The 23133-nt window shown below is 36.1% G+C and overlaps 3 protein-coding genes and 1 pseudogene across 9 annotated transcripts in view; 1 reads left to right on the top strand and 3 right to left on the bottom strand.

The window, feature by feature from the left end:
* LOC124435459 (cytosolic phospholipase A2-like) overlaps positions 1 to 6352 on the bottom strand; it is a 39745-nt gene extending 33393 nt beyond the window's left edge. The window contains exon 1 of one of the 2 annotated variants that reach the window (XM_046985410.1): positions 6341 to 6352. The gene's annotated coding sequence lies outside the window, so the exon portion shown is untranslated. The remainder of the gene's footprint in view (positions 1 to 6340) is intronic. The other variant, XM_046985411.1, reaches the window with a different exon arrangement.
* On the top strand, positions 53 to 19645 carry LOC124435457 (cytosolic phospholipase A2-like). Of its 6 annotated transcripts, none has more exons than XM_046985407.1 (17): positions 53 to 368; positions 4021 to 4102; positions 8198 to 8280; positions 8740 to 8855; positions 9181 to 9218; positions 9677 to 9812; positions 10463 to 10599; positions 10742 to 10952; positions 12084 to 12198; positions 12296 to 12433; positions 13043 to 13138; positions 13757 to 13834; positions 16564 to 16680; positions 16970 to 17142; positions 17621 to 17810; positions 18752 to 18996; positions 19100 to 19645. In XM_046985407.1, coding segments are annotated over exons 2-16 (1857 nt in total). In that variant the 5' UTR covers positions 53 to 368; positions 4021 to 4100; the 3' UTR covers positions 18979 to 18996; positions 19100 to 19645. The 6 variants fall into 6 exon arrangements, with proteins under 6 accessions (XP_046841363.1, XP_046841364.1, XP_046841362.1 ...); XM_046985408.1 differs by having other exon boundaries at positions 360 to 368; positions 8198 to 8395; XM_046985406.1 differs by lacking the exon at positions 53 to 368 and adding an exon at positions 1586 to 1785.
* Positions 666 to 1408, bottom strand: LOC124435464 (annotated as a pseudogene).
* On the bottom strand, positions 19488 to 20937 carry LOC124435465 (transmembrane protein 243-like). The gene is made up of 4 exons (XM_046985419.1): positions 20617 to 20937; positions 20277 to 20327; positions 19956 to 20057; positions 19488 to 19681 (listed from the first exon to the last, which is right to left on the bottom strand). Exons 1-4 carry the CDS (start codon positions 20665 to 20667, stop codon positions 19562 to 19564), a joined length of 324 nt encoding a protein of 107 aa, XP_046841375.1. The 5' UTR covers positions 20668 to 20937; the 3' UTR covers positions 19488 to 19561.
* Positions 20938 to 23133: the final 2196 nt, after the last annotated feature.

Here is a 23133-nt window from a genome sequence, read left to right as displayed (position 1 = left end):
GATTATGGCACGCGATACTAACAGTTACAGCGCCAAATTAATGCTGTCAACAAGGAACTAGTTTGAAAGTTTTCGTGCTCTGCGAGAACCGATTTATCAGTGCCAAGGAAGTGTGAATTTTTTTCTTGTGCATCAATGTATAAAATAGAATGATATTCTATGATTAAGGTAGATTTACCATGAGAATGGATGCCTGTTTGCACGGTGCACGAAAGTGGAGCAAAATTACGTCTAGAAACGTCTATTGTACGCTGTCGACTTTTCAAAATGTAACATTGCAAGTGTAAATGTGAAAATCAGACAGGGTTTTTTGACATCGTTCGCCAATTTACTAACTTTTGAGCTGGCCTTCCGATCCTGTTCATAAGGTATGGAAATAATTCCAAAGTTGTGGTGATCTATGTCTGTTGAAATGAAAAATCGATAAACTAATAGAAGCCTGTAAGGACTCTAACTTAGTGCGTACTTAGTGATTCCCACGCTTAGAAATATAGACCGGCCTCCATGTGTCTTCTATATTATACAAACAATTTTGATGATTTTGATCTCAACGTGGTTTTGGTTGGCATTAGCTTACAGATTAACAACACTTGTTTGTTGCAGTTCTACTTCTACCAATTGGTTAATGTCACACTCAGACACACTTACGATGATTTCGCATGATATTTCGTTGAACAATTTGCACTAATTTTAATAAAAATACATAATAGCTACATCCTAAACAATAAAACTAACAAATACCGTACAATAGATTGAAAGAACTTGAGATTAAGAAAATCACAGAATTTACGTTAGTGCGTCATTAGACCATAACAAGTATTCCGTATTTCACATTTGCACCAAAGTGTACTAACGAGGGGTTCTTAATGTTAAGATGCCATAACGAACGTAATATTCTTTTATCAATATGCTGGTTCTTAAAAGAACCGGTTTTGTTTTTTCTGTGGTCGGTAACGGCTGACATTTACTTGCTGCTTGTGTACTTCGTTACGGCTTTTGTTCCTTCGCTGACTGCGTGCTTTGCTAACTCTCCGGGTAGAAGCAAGCGGACGGCTGTTTGGATTTCCCTCGAGGAAATGGTCGATTTCTTGTTATAATGTGCCAAACGGGAAGATTCTCCTGCTATCCTCTCAAAGATGTCGTTGACGAACGAGTTCATGATGCCCATGGCTTTGCTGGAGATGCCAGTGTCAGGATGAACTTGCTTCAAGACTTTGTAGATGTAGATCGCATAAGATTCTTTACGTTTAGGTCTTCTCTTCTTGTCCCCACCGACTCCTGCTTTCTTGCCAGCTTTTTCCACCTTTCGAAGCGATTCCGGGTTTGACAGGCATCGTAACATATATTCTGCACGCTGATTCTCTTAAGCGAACGATAGTAAAATGCGTATAGCACTACCCGATTACGCGTCGCGTCTTGTTTATATTTTGAAGGACATGGGTAATTTATGCAATGAGGATCATAAATGCAGTGATTTGATTGGTAGATATTTAGTCGGACCTTTGGGGAGAATATTTGTAAACTATGTATTATGTAACGTGTATTCAGTCGGTGAATCCGTGCTTAATTTTGATTGATTAACACAAACGCACAATTGCATAAATTGCACAAATACACAACATAAAATTAAACAGATATCTTTATTTTCCTTATGCATTATAAATTTGGATTCAGGATTTTCGACCGAATTTGTGAATTGTGCGTGTCTGGCGTATTCGTGAATACAACGAGATATTTTTGTCTGCAACACCTCGTTGGTAAAATGCAAGCCCAGTGGATTACCCGGTACGATGATGTACAAAAAGATACTTTTTAAAGAGGAAGCCTGCTTATACTCATATCTATCAATCAATAATTTTGATGTAAATTATCTTCTTATCTGCTTGAGAGTCGAGAAAATGCAAGCGCTTTGCTGCTGCGCTGTTTATATAAACGATCAGGATCTTCGGCATTGCTTCAATTGCCTTCGTTCTATTGTAACTTGTCGGAAATTTAAGAAAACTCGTGAATCACTATTGAATTGTTTGCAAAATGGAAACGGCGCGATCTAGGAGGGTAAAGGTGATGCTTTTCTATGTCGATGAATATTGTCTGAAATTTATTGAAAATATAGCCTCCATATTCTTACTTATGTTGAAGTCAATTGTAACTTTTTTCTAATTTTCATCCATCACCTATCCATAATGCTTTATGAAGAGAATGACTTGCCTTGTTCACGTTTTGCTGGCAGTCAGATTTAGTCGAGTGATCAAAACAACACTAACAACAATGGTTAACCTCTCTTAGGATTAATTAGCCAGCCAGAAAAATATAAACAAGGCAATTTACCGATAAATTAAGGTTAAATATATAAGCTAAGGTTCAATATATAAGGAGAAATGTATAATACAAAAGAAGGAACTGAGAATGTGAGGAGAAATGGAATTTGATTGCCCCACCCCCCAACCCCTTCACACACCCGCTAGTAACATTATCAAGACTATGGTCTTCATTCGGAGCCACTGGAAAGAACATGGGTATACGTATATTTGGGTATTGACTGAGGATTAGTTGTTGTGCATGAAACACTGTAGATAGTGTACAAATGTAGAGCACTCTGTTGTTTTAGTATTGTAATTTTTATATGATTATATATAATTAAGGGTGCAAATCATGGGGAAGGGGCATGCTTTCCCTAATTTTCAGAATACCAGTGATTTCAAGTTGCAAAAAAATTAGGAAAACCACTACGTACTACACCATAAGATATCCCCCCACCACACTTTTAAAAACAAATTTGTGCTTTTTAATATAATAACAACATGGGTCATCTTTATCGAGCCAGCTATCATGGTGAAAGTTTCTTTTCTTAATATATCCATAGAATCCGAGACATAGATTCTATAGGTAAAAGAATTGATTTATTTCAAGAAATATTGTGAGACTTTACTCTATAGAAAGAGAAATCTTACTAAAAACTGCTGTGAAAATTGTATTTAACAATTGCAAAAACAAACGAATATGTATAGCATCTTCATTCACACATTCTTATTTGATTGTCACATACTGACTCACTGCAAATAGTAGATGAAGAAATGCATAATGATAGTGTGCTGAAGTTTTGCTTAGCTGGACTGGGCTGCAGAAATTTGGTGGAATTTGGGGGGAAAGCTTCCCTTCTTCCAGCTAGGAATGTTGAGCTTCCCTTGTACTTCAGAAATTGATAATTTATTAATTGCAGTTTTTAAACTTTTAATCTGGCAATTAATCCTTGTACCATATAGCGTGATATGACTGTGTAAAGTCAATTCCAAAGTTAAAGTTACTATTCATATGTTGATTATGATTTACAATACTCATAAATTATGATCAATTATTTATCAGTCATCGCAGTTATGCTGCAGTATGGTGAATGTACAGTAGAGCTACTTCATTGAATTTTTGGTGCCAAGCACATATTATTACGGATTTTATTACCTTAGAGGTAGCCAGTCAATTGACCAAAAGGAATAACGAAATGGCCAACGAAAACCCGTAATCTAATTAAATATACAGTAGCTAGTTGCACACAGTTCTATATTCCCTATACTGTGGTTATGCGTTGTCGAAATCTTTGACGTCATACGATGACGTTACGTCTAATGATTTCACTGCATCACCCTCATTAAAAGCATCCCATCCCCTCCCACTCCAAGAGAATTAGTTCGAAGCACAGAGCTGGACTATAACTTGCAGGCTGGCTATGTCCCCTGACAAGGTTAATTGGTTTGTCCAAAAAGTTTTGAGCTGTTTTTGTTTTTTCCATTTCCCTGTTCCAGGCGCGAAGCCGGAACGATAATTGGAGGAGGGGACATATTCATGTATACATGATATGGCTTATTAATTTCTTTTGAAATCCATTATTTTTTACGGATTATAAATTGAATATATGAATATGGGCCTCCCAATTATCCTTCTGGCTACGTGCTTGCCCTGTTCATTTTTCTGCTAATGATTTCTTATATATTTTATGTAAAAAAATCATTTATTTCCTCGTTTTAGGTTGAACACGAGGTGGTGAAGTTGCTGAATGTTACCATAGTTCGTGCAACATGTGTTGAAACTTGTTTTGATAAAATAAAATGTACGTCGATTTTTCGATCTTTATTCTTGCTTCAAAACCAGGGGCCGGTTGATGACACATAAGACCTATATGACACATAAGACTTATACAGATTGTCCGCGCGAGGCTCCATCATAAGTAATAATTTCACGAGAGTCGTCATTTTTAAAAGTGTCCATTTCTCAATATTAATTCCAGTGAGGTGCCAGGGCGGAATGGAATTCTTAATATAAAAATTAAAAATTGTTTTAAAAATAGCAAATACCATGGTGAAGAATGGTAAAATTATAACGTACTAGTTCTTAAAAGAACTGTTTAATACCAGAACACTGACCCAATAGTTCTAAAAGAACTGTTTTTTTAAAAATTGGCTCAGTGTTCTGGTTTTAAACAGCTCTTTTAAGAACTCTTACGTTATCATTTTGAAAGTGTCTGTAATGTGACACCACAGCTCGTTTTAGAGCTATTACGTTTATTATTTTTACCATTCGTCATGGTGTTGACCCTTTTTGTTTGAAACAATTTTTAATTTGTCACGTCGACAAAATCTCTTTTTTACTATAAAAATCAATGTCCAACTCCAATAGGTAGTTTTTGAAAAAGCAATAAGCGATTGTATAATATTTATTAAAGAGAGCAATTCAAAACAAAACATAACTTGCTTTCATTAATAAATGTTAAACAGTCAAACCGCTTTTTTGTATCTGTTGGGCTCCAGTGCTGTAGAACTAAATTTATCAGATGGGGGGCTCTCTTGACAAAGCTGAAGCCATGAAATTGTGAAAAATGCGTGACGTCGTCGTATGACATTATCATGGATGTTCACAACGTTTAACTGAAATGACTCATAGATGGCAGATCATTAACCCTTAAGTCTAACAAGTAACGACCACTACTTTGATAAATGTTTGAAATAGACTTACACTCAGTCATACTACACTATGCTTGACAGAGCTCGTTAGATAAAAAGTTAAAACCCTGCGAAAAAATGAGTCATAGATCATTTGCATTCTACAACAGCTTATTTTTTCATTATCAACCGATAAAACGTCGGCTTATAATCTGAACCAATTTAATCATCTCTTATCTTCCCTGAGTTGAGTAGAGTTATGTCAAAAATTCGTCTTAAACTCAAAAAGGTAAAATAGAATACAGATTCAGAAAACGCTCATGCTGCACAACACTAATACTAAAAAAGAAATTTCGTTAAAAAACTTTATATTTGTGAAAAAAGGAAAATGTTTGTCTTAACTCAAGTCATAGTCTATATCAATATACATTATTGTTCGTGAATAAATTACAATGCCAGTCTATGATTTGACTCCTCGACTTTTTGTTCGTGCTCTTGAGTAAAATCAGCACGATTTTACTTGACAAAAAATTGTTGTAAAGGTGTGAGCTCTGCTTCTTTTTTCAGCTTCTTTTTTCTAGTTTGATTATTTTCAGCAGACTTGTGGTGTTCCAGCCATTGCTGCACAGCTGAACTTGCCTCCCAGAATTGTGCTGGCGCACCATTGATGCTTATGAACATCAAGGAGGATAAATGAGAAACAGACATGCTAGAGCGTGACTTCAAACATATTAAGTTCATTTGTGGAAATCCCCTCTCTGCCCCTGCATTGCTTTTTGGCACAATTTGAAGCAATCCTTTTAGTAGCCGTTCCTCAATAAGCGATGGGGTGTTTCAAGGATCACTGAAAAATTCTCGATATGATGCAATCATGCCTGTCGTATCGATTTTAAATCTTTCACAAAGTGACATGATATGTTGCTCCCCTTTTAGCCATGGAACCTTCTCCCCCCTTGGCCATTTTTACGGATAGACAGATTCAATTTGCTTTAATAATATCTTCTCAGATGAATCAATCATCCTTTTTTGGAGGTTATCAATCAAACCCTGCAAAAATTGCTTTCGATTAAATGATTTGTATCCAGTTCGAGACTGAAATGACTTTAACTCCACGCCTTTAAACTCCACTGAAGAATTGTAATTGTTCCTAATTATATTTTGTTTCCAAAGAATCGTTTATCTTGTCCAGCGCGTTTATTGTCCATTGCAAATAGTCAGTTGCTTTAAGAAGAATGGTGCAGTCCTGTAGTGATTCAGACAAAATTGAAAGCTTTCATAATGGCTACGTCTTCAACAAACTCTATCGTCTCCATTCGTTTTGCTAATCCAGCATAGGTTGCTTTGTGCTTGTCTTGAGAATGTGAAAGTGTGTAGAAATGCTTATACACAGCTGATAATTTCTCCAAAACGATTCCACTGCACGAGACGAGGATGCAACCCATCTAGTTGTCAAAATTTTGTCGACTTTGCGCAGTTGAATATCCAGTTCTGCAGCAATAATTTTCAGCTCTCTCTGAAATTTAGCAGACTGAGGAATAAATTGCATAAATCTTACCAAAGAAATCTTCAATAGGTTGGGTACCATCAACAGCTGTTACTGTGTCTGATACTGCTAATTCTAATCTGTGGTTGAGACAATGCCACAAAACAATTTGTGGATACCTTGACTTAAGTAATGTTGCGACTCTTGGTTGCCCCCATCATCACTGATGCGCCATCACTGGTAAATGCAATAAATTTTTTGCCAAGTATTCGTCATTAATTCCGTTACTTTTCAGTGAATTTAAAAGTGATTCACAAATTGAATTCGAGTCTTGACCCCCCAGTTTAATAATACTTAGAAAAATGTTAACAGCAAATGTTTATTATGGACCTCACACGACCAAGCAGGATTCTTTTGCATTTGAGGTAGCTTCGTCAATTATAATGGAAATCTTTTTGTTATGTTTGGTAATTTCTTTAATAAGATTCTCACGCATTATTGAGGCAATTGTATCAGTCATTTCTGTGCAAGACCACCTTGAGTGTAGAGTAACCCCAAGATTTATTCCATTTTTCTGCTGAAGCTTTATCAGATTCTCATAGTCCGAGTATGGTCTGTTTTCTTTAGCAACATAGCAGTTCTGAGGCATTTTTCAGTTGTTGATTGATGTTGTGCAACAGATAAGCCAGTTGAGCTCTGGACTTTTCTCTTTTCCCCTTCATTGAGAATTTTGGTTGCAGTTACGTGTGCACTGCTTTTTGCATGCTTGGCAATTTTTTTCTTAGGTATTTTTGCGCTGCTGTCGTTTCGAGACTCTTCGTTTTGCATGGAAAAACAGTACATTCTATCATTCTTTACTCATGTGGTTTCGTTGTTTAGCATGCAGTCGAAGATTGTTAACGTTTCTACAATCCCGACAGTCAAGTTTTCCATTTGAAATTATAATCCATGGGTATGCAAAGGTAAAGTAATCTTGTTGCTTAACAGACCAACATGGAGGGGCGATGGAATGAATAGATGGAGATAAATGTTCACTAGAGTTTGGAAATTCATTGAAGGCATTGTTTACCGTAGGTTCCTGTGTGTTTTCATCAAACTTCCTCAGCTCAGTACCTTTTTCGGAGCTGTTGCTGTCGTTGATTTCAACCATTGCCATATGCTTGCATCTTCCTCCGGCTCCAGCTTCTGAAGCATGGAAAACATCGTAATTTATTTCATTGTGCTTGTTGGAACTGTTGTGTTTTTGCGAGATACAAGTTTCAGCTTGCACATCTATGTCTTCATTTAAATCTTCAAATGGGTTTTCTTTCCTTTTCTTCGCCTTTGCCACGAAAGTACAACAGAGATGCATGTTTTACTTTTTTAGACATATTCACGGTGTTGATTTAAGCAGTCATTATTTTTGTAGTAAATATTTGTTGTTTACCTGCGCCCACGCAACTCAAAGCAGCCATAATCAGTCCTTCGTGTAAGTTTTAACGTAAGTTATTCTGTTTGAAACCTACACAATGTAAATGGACGATAGCGGCATGATCATGTGAAACAATAAGACAAGAAAAATTATCGACTTATCTCAAGAACGTGATTTTGATAATTTTGATTGTACTTTATGAAATTATAGTCAAGTTTTTGTCAATAGTGCCCTTTTAAAATTACCCATTTCAAAGGTAGAAGGTGGGCTCCTCCCCCAAGCACCCCCCAACGTTTACAGCACTGTTGGGCTCTAATTTTTATATTGAGAACTCCTCATTGTATAACAGCAATCCCAACTACTTTGCTTCAGGTTTTCGCCATTCCCTTTGCCCTGGTGGCTGTTTCTGGTCGCAGAAAATCTCCATGTCTCCAGATCCATATGTCACTCTCAGGGTGCGTACGAGTCCTAATGGTAAACAGCAAACGAGCGTAAAGCAGGGCAATTCGAATCCGGAGTGGAATGAAATGTTCAACTTCTATCTAAATCCTGAAAAGGAAAATATTCTAGGTACCTTTTGATGCTTGAGTGATCGTGTAAAATGGCGGGACTTGTTGGTCTGGGGGTGAGGTTGTGTTTTAGCGAAATTGGTCTTTTCAGGGTTCACTATACTATATACAGGTCGAAAAACAAAACAGCAAGCTCTCTCGCTATCGTTTGATTCATAGTTTTAAATCCTTATGGGTATTTTAAAAACTCGTTTGAGAAAGTCTGTTATTTACGGTCAAACTAAATGAGGATATCGAAGTTTTAACATCTGAAGTAGCTGTACATTTCTACCGTTTAATAAAGTTGAATTGGCGCTTATCACATGGTAGATAGAGAAATATAAGCTTTGTGGTGTCATTTTACAGAATTGACATTGGTTGATGACGAATTTTGTTCTCCTGAGGAACTCGACACTAGGACAATTCTGCTGGACAAGCTGCCTGTGGATGTGGTAACTCGTCAACAATTGAAGTTTGGTGAGGTATTGAACTTATTCTCTGAAGAGAAGGGATATGGCGTTAGTTGGCATGACTACCAATTGATTGTGGAGATAGATTTTCCAGGCGGGAAACACATAATCGTATTATGAACATTAATGCCCAGCTTAATCCAATGATATGATTTTCTATTGTAATTAACATTGTAACTAACATAAATTTGTCTCCTAAAAGGGAAACGACCGACCTTTTGCGAAGTAAAGTGAAATCTTCGGTCGTTTGCCCAAATGTATGCATGCGAAAAAATCAATTCGTTTCAAATTAAGTGATTCAGTTGCTAATATCTTTCTTTACGTTTTTTATCTTTAGAGAACCTTGTTGGATGTCGTTTTACATGTGGTAAACAAGTAAGTGCGAATAGTAGATATTTTCATTGAAGTTGATATTATACCTTTGGTTGCATTTTGATGTCAATAGACTCGAGAGTTTTTTTGTTAGAATTTAGAAATTCAGGTATTTTCACGCCTTCGGTTCTGCAATCTCCGTGAGGTGGGAATGTCTAAGGACCCCCCTCGTTATTTCTTCTGCTAAATACTAAGTTTGACCCAGTGAACCCTAAAGGCTCTTTTCCACTTATCGCAAAATGCTCTCGCTGCGAGCTTGCGAGTATGTTCGCGCGATCAACAAATTTTGTTCAAATAATTTAACTATGCAGCGAGCTTGCGAGTACGTTTTGCGATGAGTGGAAAAGAGCCTTAATATCTGTTGATAGTACAGTTCACTGGTTTCACCTGATGAATTAACCACAATGCATTGCGGGATGCAATATTTTTACTAAGGTTAATTTCGCTGTACTGTATTATAGTGAAAGGGTAGACCTGCGCATCGGCTATGATTCTTGTGAAAATGAAAAAGAGTTTCTTACAAAAAGACGAGAGGTGGTCTTAAAGAAGATGGCTGCTATGTTTGACGACGAGAAACGGCCTGGTTCTATTGACGAGGTCAGCTGGCAGTAAACTATCAATTAAAGAAAGTATGTCAACCAAGATGCATTGCGCGCCTTTGTTTATGTTTACATCGTTGCTTTTTGAGCTTGCGGCACGCAGAATGCAATTTCGTCACTAAGTCGTCTAATTTATCTGAAAAACTTAGCATAAAAACCTTGATTAAAAACTCTATTTTACACGAATTATTATAGTTTGACTACAATAACAAAATCCGCCATTTTCTTGACCCACAAAATGGCCACCACGTTGTGATTTATGTGCAATGCATCTTGCTTGACACAATTTCTTTAATGGCTAATTTGATGAGACCAATTTGGTAGGTTAGGATTTTGATAGATAGATCTCTGTCAGTATGTGTTTGGTTTTTATTGCAGTGATACAGTAGCGATCGATTTTTTTGATGCGGTAAACCATATTTTTTGGAAGTGTGGGTTCTTGATTTTTGTAATTGTTGATTTTTATTTGTCAAATCAACCTGCTTGTCGTTGCCTTCAAACAGGCAATGAACAAATAGCAAAGTTTGGTAGAAAAAATCTTCAATCATACGAAACATGTAAAAATAATTGTACTATATACTTTATTTTGTGGAAATGTGGTAGCTCAACTGTGCTAGATTGATTTGTTAACTAGAATGCGATCTGCAGGTCCCGGTGATTGCGATCATGGGCTCGGGAGGTGGTTACAGGGCAGCTTGTGGCTTGTCAGGAGCATTCAGTGCTCTTCAAGAAGCTGGTATTTTGGACTGCGCTACATATGTATCTGGACTATCAGGATCATCGTGGTATGCAGAATGAAAATTCAATTCTCTTAGTTGTAGTTTCTTTTAGTTTGCGTTGGCAACATAATGCCTGCGGCGCAAACTCAACCATTATTGTTATGCACATAATATTGACGTAAAAACTTTTTTTGATTTCGAATGCCAGGTACATAGCAACTTTGTATGAAAATGAGAAATGGCCCGAGCTGCCTGCGTGTGATGAAGTTGCTGTTTTCCTTCGAGAACGGTTCCGCACCAGTATTCTTACGCATTTTCACAGTCAGTTTGGCCACAGAGTCAAACAGAAAGAAGAGAAAGGCCAGCCTGTCTCTTTTACTGACATCTTTGGCATGGCCATCGGGGATGCTTTATTAACGGTGAGGTTTTAATAGTTAACGCTTCAATGCAAGTCTGCTCTAGTGCTAGACCTTAAGTTTTTGTGAGGAGTAATGTCAAAAGACCGAAGGCTTGAGCCTTTCTTGGTGGGAGTGGGGTGGACAAATCTAGAGTCCCAAGGTTCGCCGTGCTTATGAGGTGTACGTTTGCATGATTCCTTTTGTAACGTAGGTAGTTAACTAGTTATCGCCACTCTCTCCTGAGTACATCTTTACACGAGGGTAGTTCTTCAGGCGATATTTTATCGTGAGAAGGGGACTAATTCGCAAGCTACGCCACTAGTATTTTATATTAAAGTATTGTGGTAATAATAAACCTGTTCGTTCTTGCACATTTACTTCTACGGTAGGTTGAGATACGTCAAAATATTACTGTGGCATATTTTGGCATATATTTACAATTCTAAACAGGTTGGAGGCAAATCCACTGGTGAAATTGTATTCTTTTGAAATTTAAAACCAATAGTATTATAGTGTTTCTTTGAAAGGACTTTGAATGTCATATTGAGGGGCTAAAATTTAATTTGATGAACGCTGGACCTGCTACTTGCACGTATGTGTCATTCATTTGCTCCGTGATCTTTACAGCATTCTCACGATACATTCACTGCATTTTGGAAACAAGGTTTAAGATCATCGTAACGTAGATGCATGTGCAGGGCTCCAGGCATTTCATTTGTCTTGTAAATTGTAATTATATATTGAATTCCTTATACTTGTTTCTGTACATTGATTTCATTAGGAATAATTGAATGTTGAAACTTCATTTCTTATACACCCCACTCTAGTGTCTTCACCAGGAGTGATCTGATGTTTAAACATAAGTCCTTATGTACTCCAGTCTAGTGTCTTCGTCAGGAGTGATCTGATTTAAAACATGAGTTCTTATATACTCCAGTCTAGTGTCTTATTCAGGAGTGATCTGATGTTGAAACTTGAGTCTTTACGTACTCCAGTCTAGTGCCTTCATCGGGAATGATCTGATGTTGAAACTTTACTCCTTATATCCTCTCGTCTATAGTGTATTCATCTGGAGTGATCTTTGTTGAATCTCAAATCTTTATATTTTCTAATAAAATGTCCTTTTCTTTTTGATGGTTTCTTTCAATTTAGGACCCAGAAAGTAAACTGAGTCATCAAGTTTATAAAGTCTGTGATGGTCAATCACCTCTCCCAATCATGACGGGAATTCGAGTTCAATCTAGCACGCCCGCAGACGTTTGCAGCGGTATTTTTCTTAATCGATTATCTTCATTTTGCCGTACATTATTCAACAATGATTTTACGAATTCCCAATTTTATTTTACGACTTTTTCTTGGAATAGAATGGATGGAATTCACGCCTTACGAGTTCGGTTTTCCATTGTTGAGTGTATTTGGAAAGATATCCGAGTTCGGATCAAAGTTTTACAAGGGAAGATTGGTGCGCAAGTTCGAGGAGTATCCTTTGAATTATTTTCTCGGTGAGTAAGGTGAAACGCTGAATGTTTGAGGACAAGTATGTCGGATTGAACATGGGTTAGGCCCATTGATGGTTAGGCACAAGGCAAGGGATATTTTAAGGATTTTACAGTGGGAGGCCGTTTTCCTCAAAAGGACCTTCGAAACCTGAGCCATATGGCAGAAGGTCCTGAAATGCCCTTCCCTAGTGAAATTTTAAAAAATTGAAATTTCGTTAAGGCTATTCTATGCATTTATAGAGCAATACAACGTAACAGACGTGTTATGAAAGAAGCATTCTTACTACAAGCGAGTGATATATTATCAGCAATGAATTATTTGAAATAGCAATTACATAAAACGCAAAAAGGCCTTTAAAGGGGAGCAATTTTCTTTCAGTGTGGGGCCGCTAGAGGACCTGGGAGGGCAAATGCTAATGGTATATATTTTAAAATATGCCTTTGTTAAGCATCCATTATGGCCTGCACAAAGTTTAACGATCAAACGAGTTTCGTTGCTGTGTACCACATGCAGGATAGAGTTAGTTATATTGTGCTCGCCTTCGCGTGAAAAACCACGTGTGCGCGCGTGTGTTTATAGTGGGTTGAGTATGTATCTTTCTGAAACTGCAGGGATCTGGGGAAGTGCGTTCACCATTCTTTTGAATCGCGTTGTCGACGTGGAAAATGAAACCGATAATTGGTGTGAATTGATGAGACGAGAACTAGGTAAGATATATGCGAATGCTAGAACTGAAGTCGTTCGTAGTGTGAATTGAGTGCAAAATTTGCCTTTCTTGATATAGTAATGTGATATAAGTTTGCAGATGTAGATCGTCTATGTTAGAAGAGTTCTTAAAAGGACTGTTGGTGTTGATGTTGAGTGACGTTTCGACAACCTTAGCGGTAATCATCGTCATAGTCAAGTGAGGAGTAAACGTGCCTCTGAACATTACTAACGCTGAGATGGCTCTGAAGATGACTACCGCTAAGGTTGTCAAAACGTCAGTCAACATCAACACTAAAAGTCCTTCTCAGGACTGCACTAACCTTGACGATCTACATCTAAGAACCCTTGACATATTCCCGGCTTCAAACCATTGTGGTTTTGTGTGGAAAAAAGATATCTTTTTTGAAGACATCTTTAATCATGTACTAAGTATGCAATATGACAAATTAGTAGCGTATATCTATCTCATGGAATATTTACAATTTTGCGCCGCTGTTTTCTCATTTTTTGTCAGAAGAAGATGTTTTATCCGGTTGTAATCGGGAAATTTTTTTTTCAAAACAAGCAAAAACATCCGAATTATTCATAGCCAATACCATCTTCTTGTCCACATTTAGAATGTTTACTTAAAATTGAATCGAAAGATGATGATGTCCCAAGCGATGATGACGAGCTTCCGGAAGATCAAATAAACAGTAAGTCATGAAGGGGTGGGAAAAAATACTTATTCTTTCTTCGATTGAAAAGAAAAAAGTTTCTGCTGCTTATTAAGAAACTAACAATACAATGGATTAAAAATTACGAGTCAACAAATGTCCAATTTGATTCTTGAATGGAAATCACAACGTTTGTTTTAAGTTTCGCATTATTGTTATTTTATAAAAGAATTAAAAGATGGTTTACGGTGTATGCACAGGCTTATGCGAATCGAGCTTGTGCAACCCTCGACCTTCGGTCTCGGGCTTGCAATTATCTGCTCTCTAGTTCTCCCAAAGGTCTCCTCGGTTTGCATAAGCCTGTGCAAACACGGTAAATTATCTTTTATTTCTTAATTCAATAATTGCAAATTTGCGTGCCACGAGTTAGCTATTTTTTTTACACTTTCGGTCACCTGTAGTATAGTACAGCTGTTAATGACAAAATTCTTCACTTGAATGGTACAAGGGTAAAATTTTCTTATAGTCTTACCATGCCTCAAAAGACAAAATTTTGATAAAGGGCCAGCCCATATTTTACATTTACAACGCGTTCTGCGCATGTCGTGTTTGATGACGTTTTCAGTAGTAAAAAAAACAAAAGTTCGGTGTCATCGCAATTTCTCTGTATATTCTTATACAACAGCTAAAGATGATAGAAAAACTATATTACAACTTTTGCTTTTGAGCAATACATTCTGAAATATTCTACATTAAAAGTGTTTCAAAAGTGCTGACTCAGTACTTTTGTTTAGTGTTATTGCTCTTTCTTAAATACATTGGAAAAGCGCCTAACCAAGAATAGTAATATTAAAATGATTTTAATGCCATCATGTTATTGACAATAACGCCCACTATTACACAAACGAGTACAAACTAAGTGTGCTTTGACGCATTTACAACGAATCAAATAAATCTACTTCTCTACTCTCACCATTTTCATGAACTGTTGGATGCTGCACGAGCGAAATTGCTGTACCGTGGAAACAGTCTTGTGCACTTGTGGAGCTGGGATTATGATATATGTTGTCAACTGCTGCAGTTTTAAACAATCTTTTCCGTAACTTCGACGGACAAACAACGTCATCACTCTCGTACCTTGCTATTACCTTATTAGCAATGTCGGAAGAAACAGATAAAAGCTGATCGTACGAGATGCACAATCCCAACTTGAAAAAAGCGTCGATAAGTTATTTATCTCTCGTGTCTTTTTGACAAATTATGCATAGTTTCCAGTCCATGAGTTATATAATATTCTACGAGGGAAGCAGTTATTGACACTACATGTGCATGCTTTGTTGTGTTTACATCTTGATCAAAGAAAGAATCTTTTAGATTAAATTGAACACGCAAAATATGCGCACGTCATTACAATCTTAAAGCAAAGTTTTACAACAAGAACAAGTAAGGATATAATAATAGATTACTTCATGGTTGGTCAGTGCGTACGATTTTCATGCACGAGTTGAGAATCAATTAGGTGATTGTTTTGAAACGTTTCAAAACATTAAAGTGACAAAAAGTGCTAAAAACCTGAAATGTTAAAGATAGAATGAGTAAGTATTCTGAATGCTAACACAAGTAAGGTAATGAATCTTAAAGAAACTTAATTGAATGTTCTTCATTGTTTCAATACGATTTATCATTGCACTATGGTGAAAGCCGGGAGGGCACATTGTTATACACTTTATATATAATATAAATATAAAAGTGCTGAGTCAGCACTTTTAAGAATATTCCATGCACAATATTTAGGAATGTATTGCCCAAAAGAAAAAGTTGTAATATACTTTTTCTATCATCTTTAGCGGTTGTTTAAGAATATACAGAGAAATTGCAGATTTCTCTGAACTTTACTTTTTTTTACTACCGATGACGTCATCAAACACGACATTCGCAGAACTCGTTTTAAATGTAAAATATGGGCTGGCCCTATATCAAAATTTTGTGTTTCTAGGAATAGCAAGAATGTGAGAAAGTTTCATACTTGTATCATCAAAGTGAAGGGTTAGGTGATTTTTTGTCATTAACAGCTGCACTACGCCGCCCGATTCATTTTCCTCCTCTTAGTTTTTTCTACCAAAAATCTTTCCAAAACCATCGTAATTTCAAAAAGAAATTACGTAACTACTGCGTGCCGTCAGTGCATTCTTGATCAAATGTGAACCCTTGAAATGTTACTGATTGGCTTATAGCGGAGTTTGCATTAGCCTGTACAAATTGAGCTACAAAAATCAATTAAATCAATGTAAGATATAATTTGCTAATCAATCATGAATCTATGATAAGAAAAATTTTTCTTTTAAATTTATCTGCTTCGCATTATTGTGATTTTATAAAAGAAATACAAGATGTTTTTCGTATTTGCACTTGCATATGTCTAGCATTAATAAACATGTGAAACACAGTAAACATCTATTAATTCTCATAAGTAATATGAAAGAATGCCTAGGTGAAAGCATGTGTGTCTCGTTTTCCACTTATTTCCTCCTTATTGCGAAAACTAAAAATGCGCTGACGTTCCGAAATACATTGCAGGCTCAATTGATCATCTCGAAAAGAATTTAAATTACCTACATACCATGGAGCAGGAATTTTAGTTGAAGCTCTCACATTTAACTTAACCGTCTGCATCCTAAGGACTTGAGTTATATTTATAATCCAAAGTAGTTTTTAGAGAAACATTTCATGTCTAGTTTCTAGTTCCATTCATTGTTTTTTCATTTCAGTTGGGAGGAACTGGTTTGCCGAAATGTTAAGTCCGTCGAATCTCTTCGTGAATCGTCGAGGGAAGGCCGCTGAAACGTTTAATGTTTGTCGTGGGCTCCAAATCAAGCCAGAAAATGGTAATGTGCCGTGGTTTCTAACAACCTTTTCTAGCCGACAGTTAAAAGAAGTGTTAGATAAAACATCTTCCAGAAAACACCAATCTTGTCGCTTTTAAATCTTCTCTCGGGCATGGCGCCAAATTTATCATTGAGGGGCTTTTTTATGTATTCATACTTTATGTATTCCACAATCACAATTGATTTCAGCAGAAACTAATACAGTACACCATTCATATATAAATATTACCCCAATTAATAATCTTCCACCACATTGCGATTGTTTCAAAATGAAATACTTTTCATTTAGAAGAAGAAGACTATCTTAAGAATTTTGGAAAAGGGAAAATGATGTGTGTTGTGGACAGCGGAATTGCGTTCAACTCTCCTTTCCCTCCCATACTGAGGAGTGATCGTGGAGTCGAGTTGATTTTGTCCTTTGATTTCAGTCAGAAAGAGGGCGATGACGATCCACCTTTTGTCGTAAGTACTATAGTAGGGGTTAGGGTTAGGGTTGTGCTGTCGCCAGGAAGAAACCCTCTCCCCCAAAAAAACAAAAACCGGGGAGGTCTATGCTATTCTGGGAGCGACTTTTTAAAGTCTATTTGTTTGAAAAACCAATAACGACTTCTTTCGCCCTCTATCAGTTGCCACACCGACCTTCTATACATAGTTTTCCGAAATTGGGCAGTGTTTTACCCATCGCTAAAGTGTGCTCCCGGTTATTGTACGTAGTTGAATCAACAGCGCCTTGAGAAACCGTTCTTCACGACAAAGGCGGGAACAACTTTCGATGTTTTTAAAAATTGAAAAGGCCTTGCGTCTTGTCTGTTTGACTTAGAAAGTTTTAAATAAGTGTGATCATAAGGCGCTATTATATGCTTAAATACATAATAAAATATCATGTGCTGCTTGTTTTGAGCATGAATGGAAGAAACGTAAAAGTTGATCCTTTTTTTAGCAACTATTGAAAGCAGAGAGTTGGGCTCGAGATAAAGGTCTACCCTTTCCTAAAATCCAAGGAAATCCTCTCACCGAAGATCGTAATTTAAGGGAGTGCTATGTTTTCGAAGATCCAGATAACGTCAATTGTCCAACTATATTGCATTTCCCTCTCGTGAATAGAAAGTTCAAGGACTTTCTAACACCAGGTATTTCCAGTATTTCTTGTTCTGTTTGGGGGTGGGGAGAGGCAGTAAGAACTTGGATTGTTGACGTCATTGTGATGTTGGTTTGCTCAGCGGCGAGCTGGAACGTCAACAAAAAACAACAAATGGGCAGTGTTTAAGTGGCCCGATTGCAGGATCTAAACAAAAACAAACTTGGCGTACTTCGTATGCAATTCTTCATGAGAAATTGCTTTAATAAACTGTAGTGCATTTAATTTTTTTAACTTTTATAATTTTTATTTATCATGTAAGGGGCCGTGGAAGATCGATATGAGGGGAGGGAAATTAAATTCTTATATGAATGATATGTGGTGATAAATTCCATTGAAATCCATTGTTTTCAACGAATTATAACATGCATATCGATCATCGTACGCCCAAGTAAGAGGCCCATAAAGCCAGAGGCTCACAACGAGTTCTCGTTGTCTCGTCCTTTCCAAGCATGCCCCAGGATTTACTACGTCTCGTGGTCTATTGTCGGGACTACTTTTTACGTACGGTCGAACCTGTTATTAAGCGGTCATGTGGCATTGTCATGAAGTTTTTGTTGTTATATTAATACTATACTTAAGTTACCTTTATTGAACGTTCACCTCTATTAAGCGGATGCGGTCACCTATTCCAAGGTCCCATACTCAATTTTTCATCATTTTTAAAACTATTTAACGGTCGGTTGAAATAACAACTGCCCATAATACTTTGTTCGAGAACTGTCTATTGCCGAGCGTAACCACTTAATACAGGTTCGACCGTATTATATGTCAGGATGCGACAACAAATACAGTCAACAAACCTGTAAATTCTATTGGCAAGAAACTAGAAGCGATGTCTACTTACTGAGCTGTTCGCAAGAAGAGACTAGAGGTTCGACTGTATTTCATTTATGTTAATAATTTTTGTAAATTTCAATACATTTAATTTAGGAGAACCACGATTGACCAAGGAAGACAAAGATTTTGCTAACTTTGATATCTTCAATGATCCCAATGATACCTATTCATCATTTACATTCCAGTACAACAGCAAGACATTCAATCGTCTTCATGAGTTGATGAAATTCAACACAAGGTTAAATATTGATCTCATTAAGGACAAAGTTACTGGTTACATCGATCGTCGAAAGAATGACCCAATTTATGTAGCCAGATAATTGCCAAACCATAGAAAGGTTAAGCATGAAGAAAAATGAAATTCATCTACATAATCTGGTTGCCTTATTGGCAACGAAGGAAATTTTTACTTCACTCATAAAATGACTATGATATTTCTAGAAGCTGATAGGAAGTTGCCCGGATGGGTGTAATCTGCATAAGTTTAATTCACTCTCATAAAGTGACCATTGGTAAGTTGCCTTGAAGCAATGTACTTGACTTCACTTCACAACGGTAATATAACTTAGACACTTTTAAAATGTATGTAACATTGAAGCTTTTGCTATCAATTATAATTGAATCCATGATTAAGGCAATCCAATTAAGTGGCTCTTAACTAGGTCAAACAAGAAATGGTTCTTTTGTATGTATAATGGCATGGGGTGAGATACAAATGCATCTTTGTTTTTAAAAAGCAAATCTACTCAAATCTGTGTTAGCCTGTCCCATTATAGAAAACTGACCATAACGTTTGAATTATTGTACAGAAGCTTTTGTTCATTACCTATTTTGGTTTGCTCACTTTGTGAAGTCAATTGTATGTATTCTTGCATCAGTACTTTTAAATAGTTGCATCATTTGCTATGACTTATCATGAAATATAAAGTTAGCACAAATACATAGTAATAGAATAGTGAATGAATTATAGTAAATCAGCTTCCTAAACATTGGTTCCAAATCTCCTTGTCTGTACCAGTATATCTGAAAGAAATCAGTTTAAAAAAGTGATAGGAAAAAAGCATACATGAAAATATCTGAATTCAACATTCAGAATACCAAATTAACTGCCGCTTAAGACTTTCAAAAAGATATTTTAGAACAAACATAGCTTACTTTACATGTGCTTAACGTAAAAGAAAATTTATGCCATAACACTTATGTTAACCATGCAGTTTTATCAAATGGGTGAATTTCTTACACTGCATAACAATGAAAACAAGTGTTCTATAAATACAACACAACGAGAAATGCTTACCAGCAGAAGGTCAGAACAACACACCATAACAATCACAATAGCTAGGAAAACATGAAGAGCTTTTGTTGGTCTTGGGAACAAAAATGCACTTATGAAGGTCTCCTAAAAAGTACAACAAAAAGTCAAATTTAATTATCGGTTGCCATTTAAAGAAATCAGGGGGACCTGGAGTTCATCTATGCTGTGATCCCTAGCCAAATTTTACAACTTTCTTTTCAATCTCACTTGTTTCCTTTTTTCACACACTCCAGCCCCCCTTCCCCAATGAGGCAAGGACCAGATGAAAATTGGACCCTGCTTCTCTGTATTTAGTAAACATACCAGAACTAAAAGGCTTGTTACCAGTCCAACAGTGTAATTAAGATAACGAACCTGAAAATGAAGGAAAAACATGGATAAAATGAAATATCTGGGGGCATGAAAAGAGGCATACTTTTAGAATTCCTGTCTTAAGGACTGCCATCAATAATCAGGCAAGGATGTCATTAGGATTAAGTTTTGGGTGAAGCATGCAGGTAAATGAGTATCTGGTTGGGTTATTCTAAAACTATTCCCAATAAGAATCATAAATGGTGCTCGAAAATCTTTCAAACTCTTCTATTAAAAGCAAACCAATCGTAAAAATGATGCATTTGCCATTTTCAAGTTGCTTTTTATTCACCTTAGGTCTTTCTTCTCCAAATAACGGTCTATCAGCCTCGTTTGTATACATCTTTTCATGCAGCGAGGAGTTCTCTAAATTGCTAACGTATGACTTCAGTTACTGATGGCTGAACTTCACTTTAGCATTTACGCCTTCGGAAGAAAATTTATATGCAAAAATGTAAAACAAACAGTACGCTCACGAATGTCGACGATGAATGAAATTCGCTGACAGGGGTACCAATTTCTTTGAGTTTTCATCCATAAAATTTGAGTAGTTTTTTAATACCCAACTTTTTATAACCACAACATAGTACTCTTGCTGGTGTAGACTTTCAAATTAGAATCAAAAGTTTCTGATTTCTAAACATAAACAAAAGCAATAACAATTAAAAATCTCGTGATCTTTTTCGAGGGATCGCGTGGAGTTTTGAGTGTTTCAGTGGGAGTGCATCTAGGAGTAATTAAGAACAATTTATGGGAATATGCTGCTTTTCTTATAATACGCAATAATACCCAGCGATATACCCATTGAGCTCTATAAGACCTGGAGGGGCAAAGGGGCCTGGACCCCGTGGTCAAAAACATTGCGGTAATGGCGGATTTTGGTTGTCAAAACTTCCACTTTGAGAAAAATTTTTAACATTCGCTCCCTCCCGAAACGGATCTCTATTACTGCTCATAGTAATGACAACCAGCGAAAACAACCACGATACCGTAAGCATAAAATATTGAAAATAATGCTTCAGGTTTTTGTGAAATAGACACACATTTAAATGAGGTAAATCTACTGTAAAATAACGTATATTTTTTCAAGTAATGCTTTAGCTATATAAGAAATAAATATCAAACTGCAATCTTTACACTGTCAATGTGTTGTTAAGCTTTAATGCATAATCCCATGCGCATTACTTGTGTTTTTGACTGTTTGTGAACAGCTTGGTGCAACTGTCTTTCTTGAATAGATGGGTAAATCTTAGTTAAAATGTCCAAAAGGAGTTTGAAAAGTTAGCTTACCTACGACTTAAGTCGACTGGAAATATATTATTAGTAGGTATGCAATTTTTTGAGTTTTTTTTGGTAGGATTGATTCTGGATGTCTTATAAAGTATTATGATATTCTGTTAAATCTACTGAGAACTTATGAGGAAAATATCTTGAACTAGGAGAGCAAAGAACGAAATTCAGAAATTCTATAATCATGTTGCTGGTTCTGTTTTGAGCCAAGATATTAGAAACTGGATTGTTATTGACAACCATGGATCTACTACTGAACAGAACTACATTAATTTCCCATTGAAAATACTATTTCTTAAATCAAAGTGCATTGGTTTCTCTGACATAACACTTTTCTTAATGGTGCATGAAGGCAAACCTGTTTAAATATTATAATGTAGGTGAAGATATTTAGCATGTTGTATAATTGTTATTATACAGACATTATTTATAATATTATGGCCTTGTGTAATGTATGTCAAGAACTTATTAATTCTCAAAATGCTAACCTTCTTGCACTACTTTTCTTTTGTGTCCTTACAAATTACAGTTACCTATACTAATTTTTCTAGATTCAAACAACTTGACAAATTTTTGAATTTTACATTATGACTTTGAATTTTCTTTTTGTCTTTTGGTAAAAATATCAGTGAATGACTTAAAATCAAGTTTATCTAAAATAGTATTTTGTACAAAGTAACTATACATAATTGGAAAAGTCTCATGTTGAAGGCAGATGTGGCTTCTTTTACTAGATTGCAACTCTTATTCTTTTAAATGATATCGTAATTCTTCAAAAGACATAAAAAGTTCTTTGCCATCAATTTTGCTTCTTCCACATTCAACTTCATTGCAACCAATGCATCTTATGTGAATTTTAATCACCTGGAATTGAAAAATATGCATTTTGTCAGATGATGCAGTACTGTATTTAATGTTTCATGCATGTCATGATAAGCTTTTCTTGAGCAAATATTTCAAGGTAGGAGCAAAATTTGGCACATTATTGAAAAAAGTAGTTTTTATCTTGATTTTGATGTACTAACCTGTTTACTACACTGTGTAACAAACAATTCATTTACAGAAACACCAGATGGCATTTATAAAACTTTTAGCATAAAGCAAACCTTTACACACCATCATCATGCTTGTCCAAATCTGTCAAATTGTCCAGGCTAGCTGTTTAATACAGGTAATTTTTATTGTACGACATGTACCAAAGAGCTCATTAATTAATCCTGCTCTGCATTTGATTTCAATACAGCTCTGTCCTTAATATTTGCTTCATATTTTCAGAAAAATATCATGAAAAAATCCTCCATTTCAACTCAGTTGAAACAAGGAGTTTTAAGATATGCATATCTCGATAAGAACTGGTTGCTTTGCCTCGTCTAGCAATCGATTAAGTAAAGAACAAATAAGAATGGATAAACATAACTTAAATTATAACTTAGGAGTAAAAACATTCACAAAATATATGCCATCACACTTCAAGTATTGACTTAAAACAAAACACTGAACACTTTAAATAGTAAACAAT

This window comes from Xenia sp. Carnegie-2017, unplaced genomic scaffold (genome assembly GCF_021976095.1).
Source record: "Xenia sp. Carnegie-2017 unplaced genomic scaffold, XeniaSp_v1 HiC_scaffold_14, whole genome shotgun sequence".
NCBI lineage: Eukaryota > Metazoa > Cnidaria > Anthozoa > Malacalcyonacea > Xeniidae > Xenia > Xenia sp. Carnegie-2017.
This window is presented reverse-complemented; position numbering and strand designations above follow the sequence as displayed.

Excerpts from the sequence above, each read along its gene's own strand:
- LOC124435457 (XM_046985404.1), top strand. The coding sequence starts at position 2,032 with ATGGAAACGGCGCGATCTAGGAGGGTAAAG. Across the intron at positions 9,813-10,462 it reads GGCCTGGTTCTATTGACGAG|GTCCCGGTGATTGCGATCAT; the intron begins GTCAGCTGGCAG and ends TGCGATCTGCAG. Across the intron at positions 12,199-12,295 it reads GCCCGCAGACGTTTGCAGCG|AATGGATGGAATTCACGCCT; the intron begins GTATTTTTCTTA and ends TTCTTGGAATAG.
- LOC124435465 (XM_046985419.1), bottom strand. The coding sequence starts at position 20,667 with ATGTATACAAACGAGGCTGATAGACCGTTATTTGGAGAAGAAAGACCT. Across the intron at positions 20,328-20,616 it reads TTGGAGAAGAAAGACCTAAG|GTTCGTTATCTTAATTACAC; the intron begins GTGAATAAAAAG and ends CTTCATTTTCAG. Across the intron at positions 19,682-19,955 it reads GTTGTTCTGACCTTCTGCTG|ATATACTGGTACAGACAAGG; the intron begins GTAAGCATTTCT and ends GATTTCTTTCAG.